This window comes from Genypterus blacodes, unplaced genomic scaffold (genome assembly GCF_046128005.1).
Source record: "Genypterus blacodes isolate CSIRO-AG114 ecotype Tasmania unplaced genomic scaffold, CSIRO-AGI_Gbla_v1 ptg000067l_1, whole genome shotgun sequence".
Lineage (NCBI taxonomy): Eukaryota > Metazoa > Chordata > Actinopteri > Ophidiiformes > Ophidiidae > Genypterus > Genypterus blacodes.
This window is the reverse complement of record NW_027466879.1, coordinates 12,953,054-12,974,979: the sequence shown is the minus strand read 5'-3', so window position 1 is coordinate 12,974,979 and position 21,926 is coordinate 12,953,054. Positions and strand designations below refer to the sequence as shown.

At 41.6% G+C, this 21,926-nt stretch overlaps 1 protein-coding gene across 1 annotated transcript in view; it reads left to right on the top strand.

Annotated features, from left to right (window-relative positions):
• Positions 1-6,091, top strand: part of tox3 (TOX high mobility group box family member 3) — a 40,925-nt gene extending 34,834 nt beyond the window's left edge. Inside the window, exons 4-7 of the mRNA XM_076155995.1 lie at positions 2,461-2,724; positions 2,830-3,060; positions 3,196-3,276; positions 3,396-6,091. Coding sequence (XP_076012110.1) covers positions 2,461-2,724; positions 2,830-3,060; positions 3,196-3,276; positions 3,396-4,253 — 1,434 coding nt within the window. The 3' untranslated portion in view covers positions 4,254-6,091. The remainder of the gene's footprint in view (positions 1-2,460; positions 2,725-2,829; positions 3,061-3,195; positions 3,277-3,395) is intronic.
• Positions 6,092-21,926: the final 15,835 nt, after the last annotated feature.

The following is a 21,926-nucleotide window of genomic DNA, read 5'->3' as shown; positions in this document are numbered from 1 at the left end:
ATTCATATTCACAATCAAGGCATCTGTTACTTAAGATTGTTTCTTTGGGTGCTGTGTTATTAGCTGGTATCTTTCCTTGTAGGATCACATTCATTCAAATCAAGCACATAATGCTGTTATTTTCCTGATGTAACTGTCATCGCTCTTTGGTAAATGCAACAAAATGCGAAGGGAAATTGCTACTTATTGCTATAATATGTGGAGGAAGAAGACATTAGGCGAGCTGTTGAAAGTGATATGATTAAGTGTTGGATATTTAACCGTGGTCATCAGAGCACATCCTTAAAATGCTCGACATCCAAAAGCAATTTGGAATAAATCACCATATTTCCCACAAATGGCAGAATGGACCATTGCTCGGAGTCAAAACTACATCACTCGGATGAGGCAAAACTATTATCATACAGATGGCCACGACTAATGAGCTCAGTGTGTGTGTCTTTGATATTCTCAGTGAGCAGAGAGCAAACTGCGAGCCATCATGTTCTCAGTACTGACGATGACAACGGCTCTCTGAACATCGCAGGTTGCAAATATGTATAACAGTCGTTTGGGCACAGGCTTGTTTATCGCAGTGTTTTATTTGAGAGGAAACTGAGAGGTTCCATATTTGGAAAATCACAACAATATGTCTCTAAATTCCTCGCCACCTTTGTCGTCGCCTCTGCGGAATCTTCTTTGCACATGTAAATATAAATCTGCTCTCACTTCATAGATTGTATTTATGATAAGATGCAGACACGGTATATGAGAAAAGAATAGATAGTAGATCCAATATGTTTCCTGCTGAAATGGTGTCACAATATTGTTTTTGAGGACAGGCATTCATAAGGTTCTTTCAATAAAGCCAGGTGCGTAGGTTTATGATGTGTTGATGTTGGGAGAGATTGAGTTTGTGCTGCTGAATACCAGATGGATGTACCTCAGGAGAACAAATCACCTTTTCTGTTGTGTTCACTTCCTCTTCTCTGTTCACGTCAGCTCTGCCAGGTCTCTGATCAGTCTTTCCTCTGGGGAGCTGGCAGTCTTTGTAATTTCTTCCTTACCACAATCGATGCAAACATGCCTGCACATTTTCGAAGGTTTGTCCAAGAACCAAATGTTTCACCAGGAAAAATGTATGACAGGACGGGAAAATATTATGACATTTACTCTATCAGAAGAAGCGAGGGGACTTGTCTAAGATAGCAAGAGTTTAAGCCCTTAGCCAGTTGATTTATGGAGTTGATTATATAGAAATGTTTCATCCAGACATTGGCACCCAACTCATGATCTATGAAAACTGCCAACCGAGAGAACTTTATATATTTTCTACCTCTTTCCAAGAAGCAAGGAAAAGTTCTTAGAAAAATAACACTGATATTTCTAGGTCTTCTTGCATTTCTCGATACTTCAGTCTAAACTGGCATGTGGCTCGTTTACATGCACCCAAACTGTGACAGGAACAGTCTTCTGTGGCATTTGAAGTTAAGCAGCAAAGTGCAGGGAACTGAATCCACCGCCGGCCTCCAGGGACCGGGCAGTCCAGCGCCCGGTCACACATTTCCATACAATAGAGTTTTGAGATGAGTCAACTCGAGCTGTGTAGCCATCAATTACTGGCTTATAAAGTTGGCTCCTTGAGTGTCAGGATAATTTATCACGACCTTAATGAAGACATTTAAGAGCCAGGATCTTGTGACATGTGATCTGCTATATAACAATCCACAGAATCCAAAGACCCAATTTTCCTCTCTATCAAAAGCAAACAGCATCCAAGCTTCATTCGTTGACTTAAGCCCTTGGATAAATGTTTCTTTAGATGACATAAGGTGAAAAGTATATTAACTATTATAACTACTATATCTGTAGCAACCTTCAAGATGGAGATCGTGCGTTGGGATGGCAGTTAACATCAAGGTCTCTTCCTCAGACTGCATTTACAGAAGTCGCTGTGTCCTTTATTTAATACCACAATTAAAGCAGCAATTTTCTGAAGCGATTTTAATGTGAACATTCATTTAAACATGTAGTAGTAACAGGGAAAGTTTGCGCTCATTACTCCAGCATTTAGACGAGGCCAAGAAGGTTTCCTCTATTAATTTGGGGCCAGCCTCTCCATGAAAACTCTGAGGTGCTGATTTAGATGGTATTAAAATGATCAGAGGACCCGAGAGATCCTGGAAAAACGGTTTGTAATTTTGCCCGGAATTTCCTCTGAGGTCTTTGGAGAAAAACAGAGATTATCAATTGAGATGGCAATAAAACCACCAACTGCCACCTGTAAATGGAGACTTTACCTCATGTACCCTTATAAGATATTCACTGGCCACAGTAAATAGTCTATAGTGAGAAGGGAGTACCCGGGTCTATACAGCCTAACCTTCTGAAGGTCTCTTGAGCAAGGCATCACATTTACATGCACAATAAAACTCATTCATTCTTGTTTATCAACCCCCTTTGCTCTTGTTTTTGTATCAGAATGTGGGACCGGGTCACATGCGCCAGTACCAGCCCAACGCAGCCATGGTGATGAAGTCCATCATCAGCATGAACAGCCCCAATGGGATGTTATCGCGCAATCAGCTGACCACCATCAACCAATCCCAACTCAACGCCCAGATGAGCCTAAACATGGTGGGGCCCAACATCAGCCACACCTCTCCATCACCGCCCGCCAGCAAGTCGGCCACGCCATCTCCCTCCAGCTCCATCAACGAAGACGACCAGGACGATGGCAACAGGGTGAGAAATGAGACACGCACGCACGGCGAACAGTCGAACTGCAAAGAACTATCACAATTCCGTTTTTGTAATTCTTTCTCACTGAGCTTGTTGCAATCATTGCAGGTCATTGGAGAAAAGCGACCAGCTCCCATAGATCCCACCAAGAAGCCCAAAACCCCAAAGAAGAAGAAGAAGAAGGATCCCAATGAGCCTCAGAAGCCGGTCTCAGCCTATGCCCTCTTCTTCAGAGACACCCAGGCGGCCATCAAGGGTCAGAATCCCAACGCCACCTTTGGAGAAGTGTCCAAGATTGTGGCGTCCATGTGGGACGGGCTGGGGGAAGAGCAGAAGCAGGTACGGCAATTATCTATGACTTTGACAGTGTCTGCAGCGGAGTATGGACAGGAAACAAATGTATACATTATATCTGCAATACTGTATATGTACTGTATAAATCTAAGGTATCAAATGTGTTTGTCCATATCACAGGTTTACAAAAGCAAAACGGAAGCTGCAAAGAAAGAATATTTAAAAGCCCTTGCAGCGTACCGTGCTAGCCTGGTGTCTAAGGTAAGAAGCTGCTTCCTCTATTCAGGCCCTTTGTAATGACAGAAACAACTGAGCCAATATCAACTTCAGTAAAGAGGAAATTATGTTGTTTACAAGTTGTTGCTTTTTTCTTCATCCAGGCTGCAGCTGAGTCTGCTGAAGCCCAGACCATCCGCTCGGTGCAGCAGACCCTGGCCTCCACTAGTCTGTCCCCAGGCCTGGTGCTACCCTCACCTCTGAACCAGCACCCCTCCATGCCATGCGCTTCCCAGGCTCTCCAACAAGCCCTGCCACGGGCCATCGCCCCAAAACCACTGCAGATGAGGCTCGGGGGCAACCAGATCGTGACCTCAGTTACAGTTTCCCACCAGAACATGTCCTCCGGGTTACCACCGCAGATGCTTGGCCAGATGGGTGCAGGAGGGGCCATGGTAGCGGGTGCCCAGTCCACAGCAGTGTCTCAGATGAGCCCGCCCATGCAACCGGTGCAGCAGCATGCAATGCAGCAGCTCCAGCAGCAGCAACAGCAGCAGCAGCAGATGCAACAGCACCTTCAACACCACCAGATGCAGCAGCAGCAGATGCACCACCAGCAGATTCAGCAGCAGATGCAGCATCAGCATTTCCAACACCATCTCCAGCAACAGCTGCAGCAACACCACATGCAACAACAACAACAGCAGCAGCAGCAGCAGCAGCAGCAGCAGCAGCAACAACATCAACATCAACATCAACATCAACAACAGCAACAACAGCAACAACAAATGCAGCTGCAGCACATGCAGATGCATCAACTGCATCAGCAGCAAATTCAGCATCTCCAGCAGCAGCAGCAGCACCAGTCCCAGTGTTCCCCTCCCCAGCACTCCCCCGGTACTCCCCATTCAGTCGGAGGTTCCGCGTCTCTCGGCAGCCCCCAGCCTGCTCCACAGCAGCAACCCCACCCCTCCCAAATCCAGGCCCATGCCCAGGTCCTGTCCCAGGTCAGCATTTACTGAGCCAAATGGAAATCCTATCTCAAAGAACAGGAATAGAATAAAAGCATCATTCCATGTTGCTTTTCTAAGTTGCACTTAAGAAGTGTGTAAGATTTAGAATGTTATACAAAGAACATGTCCACTGTTATAGATGCTAATGCACTCATGTATCACAGGAGACAAACGTGTTAGCTAGGATTTTGTCTATGAAATAGGCTGAGCTATGAGAGAGAAGCCTGTTAGGATGAGCGCCCAGTGGTTGTTTGTTTGTTTCTTTGTTGGGTCTTTCAATTGTCAATTTAAACCTGACTCTGGGCAAACACTATGTTGAAAGATGCATCTTTCGCCATTTTATTTAACAATAAAAGCTTTATTTATGAGGTCAGAGTTGTCAATTCAGCCCAGCAAATGGACATTTTGAATGCATTTCAGTCAAATGATTTTTTTTTACCAGCTCTGGCCTCTGACAGAAAACACCTGAACTGAATGACTCACAGGATCCATGCTGGAAACCAGTTAAACCCGCACATCACTGTTTGTTCCTTCACTGGCCAGTATAGCGTGTGACATTCTTCACTCCAGTCTCCTCCCGCGGATGTTGACTGCACAACAATGGCGGCGTGAACACATTTACGACCACGTCACAGAGGCAGAGAATGTCTCGAGGAATAAGAGGAACTCACAATAAAAATGAAGGACTGAACAGTCTGGGACAGAAATCTGCCATAAATCATTTATGTCATCGCGTCATCAAACTGTAGCTGTAATCTGCTGTACATGTTTTGTAGAGTGGGAAGAGATCAGACCCTCCTCCCCTAATATACCCTCGAGATGACTTGCTCCAAAAGCGTGTAACTGGCAACCCCCCCAAAATCCTCCTTTAAACTATTTGTTTTTACGTCAGATGTTTAACGATTAAATTATGTTTTTATTTTCTGTAAGAAAGGGGATATTTTATGGTAAATACAAATTTCAGGATCAAGGCAGATGGTTTCTGGATTGATGTATTTTTACTCTGCTCCTTGATTCGGTAATTGTTTTACGATAAATAGCAAAAAAAAAAGAGAAAGGAAAATTCAATCTAGCAGAGCCAGTTTGTTGCACTGCCAAAGCCAACTGAAAAGGCGTCGTAGGTATTTTTCGCCAGCTGTACAGAAGTCCCTGAGAAAAGAAAAAGTTGTACATTTTTCATATCACCTGTTGTAAAGTTTTAATATGTGAGGCTTTAATTAAAACATTGTTTAACGACCTGTGGATTGCTATATCACATAGTGCATTTCTGCTCTTTTATACTTTTTTATGAGTTACAATAGCGGCAATTACTTTTGTTGGTAACTTTGCTTAAAAAACCAACTGCTTTGGAAAACTGTCCATAGAATAATGCATATCAGTATGAAAAGATGTTTTCAGCTCTTATAGGAACAGTAAATTAATGTTTGACTTACTCGCTCTGCCATGAAGAGGAATCCAGAGACATTCCATCACTAATATGATAGTAGCCATAATTTTGTATGAAGTATTATATATTTCTTTGTGTCTCTGTTCACAATTAAAATAACAATCACAAATATTTATTTGAAGGAATTGGTTCATTTCAAAGATTCTATTCGCCATAATTTCTATGAGGTATTTCTTCATGTCTCCTTGTTAGATATTGGAAATAAATACGCTGATAAATATTCATAGCTCTCGGTTCTTTACGAGATATAAAAAAAATAAATTTGTATGTTTTCTATGGAGTAATTCTATGAAAGAACAAAACATCTTTGCAGGGATTATATGACCATTCATGTTGGCATTATTATAGTATGTACTGTTTCTCAGTGATTTGAATGGAAGTCCATTGTAACTGTGTGTAAAAACAGTGTTGATACTGGACAAGGTCAGCATGTAACTGGTACTTGTCTCAATAACAGTCCCCTTCTCACACACCAGTGCTTTGGATTCTGCCTCTTTCTTACTCCCTTCAAAATCGCTTCATTTCCAAGAAGTCCCCAGGGGTTTTCTCCCTTGAATAATATGGTGAGCAGGGGGATGGAAGGCAAGCAAACAATAATTATCATATCTCCACAATAGGCTGTGAATCCACTGGCCCAGAGAAGATCCCTCTTTTTTTTTCTTCTCCAAGGCAGCCGAGACATTTAAACATGTTTTTAATATTGGTTACAAATTAGAGGAGAGAATCTGCTCCTGTATATTTGTGATAGCAGGCTTGATAGAATTTTCAAATTGTGGTTGTTTTCAATTAGTTAGCATTTCTAATTTGGGCTAAGGCCTTCTGCTGCTGCTGCTGCTGCTGCTGCTGCTGCTGTGATTGGCTCTTGAGCTCAGCGTGGAAACGATGCCCATTTCTCTGCCGTGATTAATTGCAGCATCTGTCCTGTCAGAAGCCCGAGTGAAGAGGTCTGCGGGAAAACTGCAAATAAGCACTGGCAACGGTCTTAAAGTGCTTATGATGAAATGAAAATTAAAAACAGCAAGTGCCGCGCATGACCTGAATCTCAATACAGGCAGCGGAGAGGAGAGTATAAGAGCGGGTGTCCATGGATACCAAACACATGCTTCAAAAACACACAGTAATGAGGCTCTGGGAAATCGCTGTTATTATTCTGAACAGATTCACAGCAGAGTCCATTAATAATGCATGGAGCTCCTTGTTATTCCATAACCCCTCGCTACTGCGGTCACTGTGTGTACAAATATCTCACAGCCAGGGTTGGAGTTATGGGACTCTGCAATAAAAAGGTTACAGATATTTTCAAAACATTGCTGAACACACACACACAGACACACATAACATCCAAGGATAATATACTATAATAGGGACAGGATTCATTTGAATAGTTGAATGAATACATTTCCTCTGCTTTTCCACAACAGTTTTTTTCCTCTGTGGTGTCAAATGATAGCTTCAATCAATCAATATGAGCTATGATATTACCAATCAATAGCATGTCCCCGCCGCCAACACTGCTGACCAAGTGCATAAAGGCTATTTCGACAGTAATTTGTCATATGAGTAATGCAATCACCAGGTGACCTAATTGTCTTCCTCCTCACCACTGAGGTCAGCGGCTCCGCAGTGTGCCGAGGATGACGAAGGAGTCAGATGTGGAAGCTGAGGGATTCTGTATTTGAATGATTAATTTGGTCCTTTTGTTGTTTTCCCATTCAATGCACAGATACAATGCGGCCGTAACAAAGGCTCTGCTGACACTGACCGTCTGACCACCGGACCCACGCCACACCCAATCTCACAGTCTGGGACTTAAGGGGGCAGATGCAGGACAGCTACTCTGACAACCCCCCGCGCCCTACCCCCCCAAACAAATCTGTCTCCTTTAAAAAAAAAAGAGAGAAGAAGAAAAAAACACCTTAGACCTGGCCAGGCGAGCGCAGGGCCAGTTTGACCCGCAAGTCCAATGCCAAGCTTTGTTTACAGGGAATGATTAGGCCTCCAGTCAAACTGATTACATTTAAGGAATTCTGGAGCTTGCAGTGATGAGCTTTGTGGAGAGAACTATTGACCCCCCTGATGAATAGTGAACTTTGTTTAGGGGGCTGCTGGCGACCCTGTTCACTGGCTGGACTGTTGATGTCCTTGACCAATTGTAACATTTGTTTAGAGAACTTTTGACCTTCCAGGCTGAAGGAGTTCCATACAGGACTCTTCACAGCAAAGAATTCATTGGGGCTAATATAAATATTATCATACCCCTGTACAACTCTTGTGATAACCCTGTCTGAATTTTTAAATAGCAGTGTTAACACTTTCAAGCGTTGTGCTAGATTTGTGCTAATTTAACCAACCATGGATATCATTTATGTTCAATTTTGCTAAATCTACATCCAGGAAATCTATGTCAGTAAAATATCTTTGCTGAAAGCGTTCAGTGTCCTAGAAAATAAAAGCAGAACTAGACATAATCATATATGCAAATAGTCACTCTCTTCTTCCCTCTTTCCTTCCCACACACACACACGGACACATAGGTACATATGCATGCAAACACACTTTTTCTATCCCAGCGTTTACGAATGATTCAGCCATCAAACCAAGTCAATTCTTTTGCTGAAGTCTGTCATGATCTCTATTTGTTTCTTTTGACCTCTTCCTGTGATAGCACACTGCTCACTATTGCAATTCAGATACACACACTGAGTGAACAACCTCTCTAACACACAGCATATCTGTGACCATCTATATGATGTTGTCAGAGGAAACAGCACTGCTGCTAATGACTGTAGATAATCATTTCCCCTCGTCGTAGCAGCTGATAAACACAACCATTTATATGCAGTAAGAGTACAGAAGTGTCCATGATGTGCAGCACTGCAGAGACCTGATGTTTAAATAGGGCTTTTGGGGTTTGCAACACACAAGCTGCAGTAGATTGATGTTACACTGTAAAGCAAGGGAGCAGACAGACATGTAATGCAGAGCGCTGTGTAACATAAAGGTTGAATAAGCTAATATGAGATGTTATACATTTACAATAAGGAGTTGAAAAAGATGGATAATCTAAGTGCCTTTGTTGAGCACAGCTAAACCAAAGACACACATACACTTACATAGTCCAACTTTGTAAAGATGGTGGCACAAACATCTTTAGCCAGAGAGCAGCTGTCTGCATGTAACAATAACACCAGCGCACATATGAGGTACTGGTTTGTTTCAGATTATCATGGTTTGCGCAGTATGTTATTGTCTGTTGTCAGTATTTAAGCAGACCAAATGCATCTGGAACATTTATTCTCCCCTGAGTTATACAGGCGCTCTTAAAAAAAAAGAAAGAAGAAGAAGCAGGACAAGCTGTCAGTGATTCTAGGACGCTCTCTTTATTGTGACAGATCATCTTGGCCCTGAGGTTGACAGATGCTGCAGCACTGCGTGGAAATCATAGCAGTTTTGTTTTTGATTGTAACTTGTTTGGTTTAAAGAATGTAAAATACTGCCACTCTCCAATTTATTTCATCTGTATTTTATAGGCTTTGTGTTCAGCAGAGGAGCCCAACTCTGAAATTGCCTTTTATTGCAACTTACTTAGCCTGTTAATGTGGGCTATTACACAGCCAACACGTTCCTATGGCAACAAAACTGATAAAGCGAACCAGGAGACTAGAGTGATAGATTACACGTACACGCTGTGTCACATCCAATTAACTCAAACTGACTGTACACCACATTATGCCACGACTCACAAGAAAATCAATAAATATGGACGGTGCCCAACAAGGTTCCCCCCCTCGGTTTCTTTCTTTCATCTCTGGCGATGGCAGCGAAGCCAAGACAGATCATGCCACTAGGATGTCCCTGCTGCTACAAGAGGCAGGTGCTGCGTAGACACCATTCAAAACTTGGCCTATTCAGTCCAACTCCTCTAACGCTCCATTCATGCATAGCAAAACACCATCTGCTCCTGTTTTGCCCGGAGCAATCACAGCTGACCAAAAAAAAAAAAAGAGAGGGAGGTAGAGAGAGAGAGAGACAGAGAGAGAGAGAGAGAGAGAGAGAGGTAGAGAGAGAGAGAGAGAGAGAGAGAGAGAGAGAGAGAGAGAGAGAGAGAAAAGAAATCCATGATAACAGCTGTTGCCAAACAAAAGCCAAACAAAGGGGGTAGAAAAAGGTTAGAGACAAGTTCGACACCAAATATTACTCATTGGAGAGCACTAAGGAAAACATTTACTCTTCCTAATAGTCAGGAAAAACCCGGTGCCATCCAGCAGGAGCGATAGGGAAAGGGTTAAACACCCGGGCGCTTCAATCCCCGGCTCTGGCAGACTTGAAACAGTAGTGGATCAGGTGATAATAGATTCAAGCTGAGGACGATTCTTTACACAGTCAAGTCTCAGGGCGCAGCAGCAGAGACAAATGAGCCGTGGAGTTTCCTCACAGTCTATGAGAGCGGCTCTGCTATATGTATGTACACGCCTGTGAGACATGTCTGCTGTCAAAAAGACTCTTTCTACATTATCTAACTGCACGGGGCGTCACACGTGAAAGCCTTCTCCATACTAAAGTAGAGCATAAAAAAAGAGAAATATACATTCATAAATTGAAAGTTGGAGCTTTGGGCTTTACAGATGTTAAGGTTTTGCAGTTATATATCCACCTTACTTTATTTTAAACCAGCATGTATGTGATGTTGGTATATTGTTCATAAAGAGTTCTACCACTGTTTGCAGTTGTTCATGACAAGGTTTCTAATAATTGGATTTTGGCTCTTTTCCAGAAGGTAAGTGGTTCAAATATTCACTGGAGGGTCTTCCCGGTTAAATAAACAGCTATTTAATGACTAGAGGAATAGATAAATGAGCCATAGAATTTTTGCAACCTGGCAACCCCCAAAAGTTGTTTGTATTAATGGGCTATTACTGATTCAAATGGTTTCTTATATAGGCGGTATTATATATATAAAAGCTGGGATAATAGATTGAGGAGCAGCACAAATTACAGTTAAATCCGTCATAAAAAGAACACAAAGTAGATGATGTAACCAAACATGGAGTGAATAAGGAGAGAAAGAGAGAGCGAGAGAGAGAGAGTGCGTGTGCCATTACTTCACTCAGGCTTAGTGTCCACCCACCCCTGCGACACACTGCATTGTGGCATGATTGGCACCGGTTCCTCGACCCCGTGAGGCCTGGCTTGATCTAATGTATGGCTGCTGACCTGAGGGAGGAGCTGTGAGCGAAGGTGAAAGACTGAACAGCTTGCATGCCTCCAGATCTCAGCTGCCCATGCAGACTGCAGGACTGTAAAGTAAACCACCGCTTGCTTCGCACAGGACTGTCAATGGCATCTCAGGGAAACCATATACAAAGCTAACAGGAAGTCATAAAGAAGTGAGTGAGTGACAAAACAGTCATGTAGCAAATACAGTCATCTGAGGAGGGGTGGAGTTAAAGTGGAGGAAGAGGGAGAGAAAGAGGGATGATGTATCTAACCCTCATGGGGGTAATTAAATTGAATCTTATCCTCCCTTATGCTGACTATGAACAGACCTGAGTCTAATAGCATTTCCACATCATTCACACAACCACGGTAATTCCTGAACCTCCTCTTTTGTACCAGATGGGTTTGATGGGTTTTTGTTTTGCAGTAAAGTTCAATCAGAGTTAAATAGTGAAAAATAAAATTCAGGTTAGTTTTAAACAATGTGATTTATAGCTGACATCATCTTAATTTGACTGATGGAAATGACTTGCAAACATGTTTTTAACCAATTTGACTATGAAACATGCAAATGTTTGGATTGGCCCTCCGTGTCATAGGTGTGGCTTTGTTTATACAGGAGCTCCTGTGGCAGTTGATCAATTTGCCTAACAAATCACTCCCTGACACATTTTCAGTTGACTTCTTATGGTGGCCTCTTTGTTTGCAACACACGGCAATTTCAAGTAACCTTGAACCTAAATGGAAACAGACTGAATATAAAAATCAGCGATGCTTAATTCCTGGATGAAGACCAGACAGATGCTCTTTAAGGTCGTGTCCTGAGCTATGAACTCGGCCGAGCAGCTTACATGCATGCCTGGACAGTGTACAGTAGACTTATAATGAAGAGGGAAGAGACAGAACAGAAGACAGGCTCCAGCCTCACACCATTAGAGGTGATTTGTCTGCCAAACCGATTCCAGTCCCAGTAGTTTTATCAGTTTAATGCCTAGGCAGCGTTCATTATTTCTTTGCCGGGAGGGTCAGCCTCTCCTCAACAGAACAAGTGTGGGTTGTGTTTCTGTCAAAGAGGAAGGGGGGGTGGATGGGTAGGTGGGGGGAGGGGGGGGAGTTAGTGCTTTACCCACGAAGCCATTCAGCTCTCAGAGTGATCCATTGTTTGGGTCCCCCTCTTTGTTCGGGGCCTTCCAGAGGGAGAAGAGGCCACCGAAAGGGGAGGGAAGGAGCAGAGTCGGGGTCTCGGCGGGTTCCAGGGGTTTGCACTTGTCCTAACTACATTCTCACCTACCATCCTTTCAGTCTTGCTGGAGTGTATTTTGTAAATTAGAGTTGGGGCACACAAACACGTAAACATTCACACTGGATGCCAGGATGTTCTATTATTATGGAGTATTCACAGATCAGAGCAGGTCAGCTGAGTGAAGGGATCAAAGGGGATCTGAAACACAAACCAAACTTCATAAATTACAAAGTTAATAGTGTTGACAGTAAATAACGTGTGTCTTGTCACGATGCTGTTTTTGTGTCCATTTCCTGTTTTATTTTGTTATCATCTCCTGCTACGTTTCTGGTAACTTCACTTCCTGCCCTTGTGTTTCTTGATTGTTTGCTCATTGGTTTCACCTGTTTGAGTAGTTTTCTCTTGCCCCACTTCCTGTCACATGTCTCTGTCTTCCTATCACTTCTCTTCTCCTCGGCTGTCACACTCCTGATTCTCATTCCCTCGTTTATCACAAGTGCATTTATATTCCTTGTTTTTCATTGCCCGTTGCTCACACAGCTCCTTCCTTTCTTCCAGTTGAAATTGGAATAAAACATTGTATTAGTTCATAATAATCAAATTGCTGCTGTCCTGCCGACTGATCCATTCAAAGCTGGATTTATGGATTTATGTTAAAGGAGGTAAACACACATGTTCCTCCAGTGTGGCCTGGCCTCTGCTGATGGGTTCGGTAATTGAGGTAAGAAGTTCATGGATAAGTTAATAACATTATGGATACGGCAGAATAATAAAAAAAAAGAGAACCTGAGCTTGCACTAGTTTGAAATCTGCACCCTAATCACCCGATTGTCCTGCTCAGACTGGAGATATGACACAGAGAAGGATAACAAGCAGTAATCACAGCGGAATGTGAGCCGTACATTCAATAATTACGTTTCCATTATACTGTTGGTAGCACTGGCAATTTAGTTTGGTTTAGGTTTGCCTGAAAATGGAATAAACACCACCAATAAATCCATTTTGGGTTTGACTTCGTAGGCAATATATAGATTTTTTTATCTTAAGTAAACTTTGTATCTTTACACCAAATGTTTATCATTATGGAAACATCTCAAATTGTCAATCCTCCAGTCAGTGATTTTGAAATGTGTGTCCAGGTGAATCAGTGTCAGTGAGTCAGATGTGAGTTTGCAGCCAATTATCCTCTTTTGCACACTGAAGTGCAGCTATGTCCTCTCATAACACACACACACACACACACACACACATATCTCAGGCAGGTTTACTAAGCAAGACGCTGCTATTTAGCGCCACATCTCATTATGTTAGAAAACGCTGCAGTTGTTCCCGACCCCTTCAGACTTGTTAATCAGCAGCAGCTAATTTCACCAGCCGCTTTCCCTACATGTTGACTGTGAGTGTAACGTGGCAGAAAACTTTCCCAGCTCACCTTAATACATCATCAGCACTGCGCTTATTCGTTTATATTCAAAAATAGATCAACTGATAAATAAAGTTGGATTTTTACCTTAAAATCAGTATTCAGTGTCAACTTGCTCAGACCAGATACCACTTCAAACATTCTGCAATCAATTACCTCTGAGTGATGCTACATCTCTCTGTCCTCACCCTCTGGGCCCTAAACGTGTCCCTGTGGACACTCGGCGACCCGGAGAAGCTGTGCTGTGTCTTCCTATGCAAACACACTCAATATCAGCTAAAGTGGTGGCTACAGTCAATTTGTCTCGCCGGTTTCTTTGAGGGGATTTGGGGGGGGGGGGAAACCGGCTGCCGGGTTGCTCTATTTATCACACAAGTCCTAATGTGCTAATTCTGTGTTCATAATCTCAGGCAGCATCATCGATCAATGTTGGCTTGACAGGCTCCCCCTCCCCCCTCTGCCCCTCTCAGTGGCTGTCCACATGCATAAGGGGGTCATTTCTTTACAATGTCCTAAATTCAGAATTTCACTCCGTAACAATACAAATGAGCTCGCGCTGCCATTGTTGATTAATGTAAAAAATCGCAGCCCCTTGGTTTTTTATGTCTTCTTTTTTGGCTATTAAGGGAATGTGTGAATGTGTGTTTAGGAGGAGTGGGGGTTTGCACAAGCGATGCACCACTCTGATATTTACTTTAAGGCTGAAAGAAGGGGAGAGTCGCACTGAATGGCCTTTTTTGCTGCTGCTTATTCATTACAAACCTGTGTGTGTGTGTGTGTGTGTGTGTGTGTGTGTGTGTGTGTGTGTGTGTGTGTGTGTGTGTGTGTGTGTGTGTGTGTGTGTGTGTGTGTGTGTGATATTTTTCTGCTCGATTCTCAGTTTCAACAATGCCACGGCTGCAGATTTTTAGTCCCGGCAAAACAAAAACACTCCACTTAGTTAGCTTGTTTTTTTATACCAAAGAGCTGTTATCATAAGTTATCGTCACCTTTAAACTTTGTTACTCATTGATTCAGCACAAACGGTGAGCTTAAAGCCGCAGGAATAGTGAACACTTTTTTTTTTTTTTTTTTTTGTACAATCAAATGAGACTTAAGCAGAGCAGCCAGGCTGGATTCAGGAGAAATATAAGGTGACGCAGCCAATTCAGTGGGCAGGCATCAGACACGAGTGCTGGCTTTGACCTTTTCTATGACTACGAGAACAGAGTAACTCACAAGGGGAACTGTATTAGAAAATAAATGAAAGGTCCTGGCGGAAAGGTCAGGACACATGTTTCTGTGATGTGGTGTAGAGTCTGTTTATAGGGCGGTTTAACTGCCTGAAAGAAGCCACGGTCTGATTGAGTCACATTCAAATGCTTTCAGTCTTTCACACAATATAGACAAATTAAGGCTGAACCTGTGGAATCTACCTACAAAATAGAAACACTTAAATCGTTGCCTTTTTCCACTTTGAGTTTTTGTGCGACTTCAGTTGATTCATACTAATCGACTCTGGCATGAAGTGCTGTGATCCCTACATCTTTACTGTGGTTTCACATTTCTCCTGTCATTGGTTGTTTAAATGGACTTATGGCTTGATGAAATGAAGAAAAAAAAAAGTCTCTCTCCCCCCCCTACCCCAACCCCCGAAAAGCCTTTTTTACAGCAAACCAGCTCAGACCAGATGTGAGCCGAGTTTGTTTTGCTCCACTAAAGCTGCAGTACAGAGGAAACATTGGAGCATCTGCAAAGACATACTGAGGCTGCGTCTGTCTGCAGTGAGGAAGGGCTAATGACTACAGTTTAAATGCAGATTCTGTACAGTTTAACATATTCGGGGCATTTCAAGTTGCAGTCGGTGGAACACACGTTTTAATTGGATTGAAAATATATTTGATAAGATCTTGTAATTCCCAATAATACATGTAATAAAACCAATTATCTCTGTCTGTGAACATTTCTGCCAAATACTTGTGAAATATTTGTCGATTTATAGTTTGAGGTATTTGTCCAGATGAAAAGCTCACAGCCTCGTGCCACTTTCCAGCTCAAACCCTCCCGAAAAGAACATTAGTACAAGGTTTCCATTTTGTTTTGTAACATCAGTAGTTTCAGCTATTAGTTTATTTTTGGAAGCCATCGTTTTTAGTTGTCATGGTGCTCGTGTTCAAAAGACAAACCCTCTTAATGTCTGCTGTTGTAGATTTGTAGAGTAAAGTAAATGTATTATTTAAATATTTGACTATATACTGCAGTCATGGAAAGCAGAAGTGTTTAGTCCATCTTTTGGGTCACAAAGACATTCTAAGGAAATATTTCATGTTTATTTTAAGACGCTTCCACTGCCTCATGTTGCGGATTTAAAGCGTTATTTCATCCAACGTTTCAGGTGCATCGTTTGCTGACTAAGCACACTGTTTGCTTTTTAACTGTCTGGCTTGACATCCATGTAATTATACAAATTCACAGCCGGGAGCTGCACAACGCGAACACATTTTTCTGCCGTTAGCAATTTAGTGGTTTCTTTGCGGCAATTAGGAGTTGTGCGTCTTTCTCCGGGACAAAGGACCGGCATGGCTGATTGTTGATGGAGACGGTTACTTTCCACACTAAATTTTTCTGAGCCATTTGTGGATTCGAGCCAGCAGCTCCTCTGATCACTAGGCGATTCTAATCTTTGGTCTATTGCCACTTCTCTGCGAGCCCCTAAATCTGTCCGTCCTTGGAAGACATTAGGGACGGGAGAGGCCTCACTCCTCTATTGGTGAGGTCACTGGGTGCATTCAGGGGTCAGTAGGCTGTAAGAGGTAAAGGCTGCGAGATTTCTTTCAAATGTTCCAAAAGAGCAGCTGTAGTACTTCAGAGTGACTGATATACTGAAAGACATAGTTTCTCCCTTTTGATCTTCATTAAATTACATCAAAAGTCTATTGTGCTTAAATAGAATGCAGGAGCTGTGAGGATAAAGACTGGTATGTGTCCAAAAAGACCAAAAGACATCATTTGTCAATCAAATGTTGAATGCTTTGTTCACTGGGCTCATCACTGCACCATATTGTTCAGCTCCAATGAATATAGGACTTGTTATTATTATTGTCATTATTTACCAAGATGTAAGGGTGAATCGATCAAAGTAAACCATCCATATTGGCTGAAATGTCATTCTGTTGCCTTTGGTGAATTTGATGATGAATGTTGCTTTGAAATCATTAATATACAGTTTGTAGGTGTATAAGTCGATATTGTCTGAAAGGGGCATTCAGAACGCAACCGTGTCACCTACATTCATACAGTGTATATACTGCAAACTCTGATTGTCAAATACATTTCCTCAAACTTGCCAAATTACGTGAACCCCACTTGGCAACATACACAGCTGAAGTACAGTAAGTAGGGAAGCAGTTAGAGTAGAGGAGGTTAGTTACCTTCAACATTTACCCTTCATGTTTTAGTTGCCTATAGTGGCCTGAAAACTGTAGGAAAACAAAATTAACATTTCCACAGTGGATATTTAGCAAATACGTTTCGTACATTCAACATTTAACATTCAGCATGAATGTTTTGTCAATATTTTAAGGAACATATTCTGGCATTACGCCTCAATGTGCTTCCCAAGGCAAATCAGGAGGTAATTTCTTGATAAATGGACGATGTTTGAACCTTACTGATAAATTGGATTCATGTATTCCAGGTTAAATTATTATTTTTTGATACAAGCAATGTATATACAAGAATTCATTTTAGTTGAGTTTTTAGCAGCCAAATGATTCTGATTTCAATCACGTTTCTGGGAAACACACTAGACAAATAAAATGTCATTGGTTTGTTTATTGAATGATTGTGTATTTAAAAACAGGTTGCAGTATGACAGTATATTTACTAACTTACTTAAATGTATTGTAAAAGCTACTCTTAATAAATCTACTGGTGAGTATTCACTCGACCTGCTGAACCGTCTGCCAAAGTAGAAGCATGATGGGCGACTGCATAGCAACAAATCTCCAGAGACGTAAAGGTCATGCGGGCCATAAATCCACTGCCTCAGTAAAATGAGATGGATTCCTTCAATTGTTGTCCATTCTTTAATATATTTTCTCTCTCTCCCTTTGTCTGTCTGGCTCCAGTCGTAAACAGTGATTCACCGCTCTGATTCTGACCAAGCTGATGATTTTAATTTTCTGTTTTCAGAGTAATAAACATTGACATGAGAATGAGCCTCAGGCAGACTTCTAATGAGAAAATGAAATTAGTTTTTCAGCTGACTGATCAGAAACATTTCATACATTATAATCAAGCATTTATTTGACGGGATTTGCTTTTGTGTGTGTGTGAGTGCATGTTTGTGTGCGTGCGGGTGTGTGTGTGGGCATGTGTGTTTGTGTGCACATTTAATTCCATTATTCATGTTTCTGCTGCTCTGTACTCTGCCACTGCTTGTTATTGCAACACCAAGATGCAACTTATGACATTTTGCAACCTTTTGTAGGAGAGTTTGCTGGCTGTTCCACTGTATTTAATTTCATGCCTCATCTTTCATTTTTAAATCCATCTGTCTGTGATAAACTGTCGGTGAAATCATCTGGCGGTGATGGTCGTTTCAGTTAAACAGCAGATGAGATTCTGACGCTGTTGTTTCCCTGTGCCATGGTTCTGGATCACAGTCACAATTCATACCATAATTCTACAAATGAGTACTTTTACCTTTTTAACATTTCTTTTTATATGTAAAGAGTGGAAAGAAAAGGATCCATGTAATCATTAGATATTATATTCTGATGGAAGTGTATTGGAAAACATGTCAGACCTCAAATCTTGTATTCAATACAACTTGTTTTTGATTTAGTCTAAATACATTGATTGACATGGAAAGCAGAATCAGTTGCACTCACGAGAGAGAGACACAGAGAGAGAGAAAGAGAGGTTAAACAAATGGGGAGCTTTGCAGCGGAAAAAAATAACATTTTAATGATACCATTTTAATATTAAACCGACTCATTTGTGAATGTCTCTTCCCAACCCAGTTAGGAAAATGAGTTAACCTGGATGAGTGTGAATCATGGTGGGCAGAGTGTTTTTACAGTTCATCCTTGCTTATGTGGATGTTTCTTCCTCACTTGCCTTCAAATTGATTTAATCCTGCTGCTTGAGGCGTCGACTAGAACATTGCGTTTAATAGCATCTGCGTGCTTTTCATGCAAGGCTCAAAGTGTTCTTTTTGTTTCTTTCTCCTCTGTGGATAAAAGAAGGAAATTATTGCAGCACACTTTCAATCTCCTACAGTCCCGTTTGACAAAAATGGAGCACTGAGAGAGAAACTAAGGGAGGGCAACATCTTTACTATCGTGTACCATCACTTGCAATGATAGACTGTTGTGATCTGGTTAGTGTGATAAAGGCTGAGTGTGGTTGTGCAGGCCTGCAGAGAGGCATTCATTTGACAAAGACAAGATGGGAAGATCTACTCAGAGACAGAACATCCTCGCCTGTTGGGAGTATAAGATTACTCCAGGTGATGAGTTTCATTATCGACTGACTGTACATTTCCTGCTATGCATTTTGCAGGTAACCCTTTTTGGATTTGATTAATGCTATCCTAAATGTAATCTGGGATTTTCATATTTCATATTGGTAGCAAATGTTCTTGAGGTAAAGACCGCAGACTCTTCTTTCATCTATCAGCAGACAAATGTGTTAGAAGACGAAAGGCTCAGAAGGTAAAGAATATCAGAGAGCAAATCCAAACAAGCTGGCAAATGTATTTTTCATCCAATTCTCACACATTTTTCGCATTCAAAATAAAATTCTACACTCAAAGAAGAAATCCTGGACACCCCTGCAAAATCCTGCAGACTGCAGCTTTGTCCTTCCAAGATGAATAACAGGACACATAATCAACCTGAGCACCACTTCTACTGCAGCCAATGTTTATGAGAAATATAATTTCCATTGCCTCACCAGCCTCTGCTTGTTCTCTTCACTGTGGTGGAGATAAATACTTTATCCTGCTGGGAAACTCACTTGGTGACATAGATACTAATAACACAGACATGGTGGAGGCATGATTCTGAAAAAGTCAAACATCTGTATCTGTCCAACTTCACTTTGCTGCTTGTGTTAAGATCTTTAAATGTTTACTTGCATCTTTAATGACTTTATATCCCAACAAGTCCACATAATATTTGTTTTCTGCAGTGGCGCTCAAATGGTGGCACAAACACAATGATTGGTACCATTGGGAATTTTGGCAAACTAGTCGTAAATAAAAAGTATTTTCTTGGTTTCCTCTCAGACACATTAAGAATTGCATGACTTGCAGGATTCTCTTGTGCTTCTCACATTATCATTTCTCTGTTAGCTCAGCTTTAAATCTTTGGCTCCAATGTTTTTAATTTCCACCACAATTTGATTCGATTTATTTAAAACTTCACTAAATGTGCAAATATGGCCACAGGAATGTAATTATACACTTTGAGCAGCAGACTAAAAGAACACAACAAAGAATATTAAAAACTTGGATCTCCATTCCCTTGCATAAACCATTCCCACATACAAGTGAAAGGATGATTCAAAGGACATGACCCAATATGGAAAGTGAATGTTAATCGTGCATAGACTAATTAGGCCCAATCACACTCTGACAAAAAACTCAACCAAAGTTTCAAGCTTATAAACAACTTTACCACAGTTTTGTCAAGCATTGGAACCTAAATAATAGTTGTGTGACTTTACACTCACAGAGGAATGGAAATGGAGAGGATGAAGAGGTTCTGGCTCTGCTCAGCCTCCCTCACACAAACTCAACAGGCTTTTCTCTGCACAATGACTAAAAGGGTCGCAAAACGCAGGTCTGGTGTATTCGTCCATCTTTAGTCCCCATTTAGCCTCCTATGTTTGATGTTTGAAGTTTTGTGCTGCGGCTTCTATGCAGTTATGTAGGTTTCTGGGGAAATGATTACAACAGATACACCAAAATAAAGGCTTGATATTAAACATCTGTGTACTTAATGTTAGTAGCTGCAGTTGTGCTGAACCACTGACGGATAAATGTGCACCAACTGCTCCACAGGGCATATCTGAGTGTTATTTGGAATGTTAAATTATCTCTGTAGAGGTAAATGCCAGTGCAAATCATTTTGTTTAGGTCCTCACCCTGCCTCTGACTTCTTCATGAGTCGCTACAGTCACAGTTGGTCAAATTACAGAGAATAACAGATCGGAGCGAGCAGATGAAGTGAAAATGATAAACGAAAGCACAGCGAACACAAAACCTCAAACCGTTCCTCCGCATACCGAGGTTAACGCATCAGCCTTAATGATTTCACTGCTTGTTCTGTTCGGGGTTTACGCTCCCTAATGCATTTATTACATTGCATAGCATTGTGGAGATAGTCAGGGGAATATCTCTGCTGCAGTAAAAACTAATGTTGTGCCGCCCGAGGTGTAAACAGAGAGATGTGCAGGGTACATATCATCACATTTGCAGTATATTTTGCTGTGCCTGCTATGCTTAAGGAAAGAACTTAAAGATATTTAGAACTCTTGAGGCTGAGCGAATGTCATACCTGTCCATTTATAGGAGAGGACATGTATAAATGAAGGCTGGGCAACGATAAAGATTTTTTATCACAATTAATGGCATGATTTGCTGAGATTAATCGATGAATTCAAAAGTAGAGTATTGCGCACTTTTTATTTACTACAATATGAACAAAAGCGCAATAACATTTGGTTGAAAACACTTAGCATAAGCATTATTCCTTTGACACAGTAGCAGTGACAAAATATTTATGTTGTACATCTCAACTTAAACATTAATGTTATCAAATCAAGTATAAAGTGTGTGTGTATGGTTAAAACAACTTTTCTGCATTTGGCCAGGACATTGTCAAACACACTGTTCTGCAGAGATACTGTGACAGAACGCTGGAGACGCAGGGGGCGTGTTCAAAAGGAAGCAGGTCTAGCAGCAGAAGCGATCATAGTTCTTGCAATATCTGCGCAAGTGTGCAGACTTCATTTGTAACGTTCCACTGCTGTGCAACATGAAAATGTTCCGCACACGTATTAGCAAAATGTCTTCCCCTTGATTCCAGTCAGAGCAGTGAATGCAGCTCCGTCTGTTCATAGCTATAATGCACTGTAACTCCGAGGTAATCATGGTTACCCAGCCATGTCCAGTAGTCTCCAGTGGGAGCAACAGTCTCCTTATAATACAACTTGTGTTATTGTGTACAACTTGTGCAACTGATTGATGGGTTAACGTGATGATAACGTGTTAACTTGCGCAGCACTAGTTTAAATCTATTGATACATTTGTGAGTTACCAGGCAGCGTCAGTCACATGTATATGGTCTTGTTAATAATATA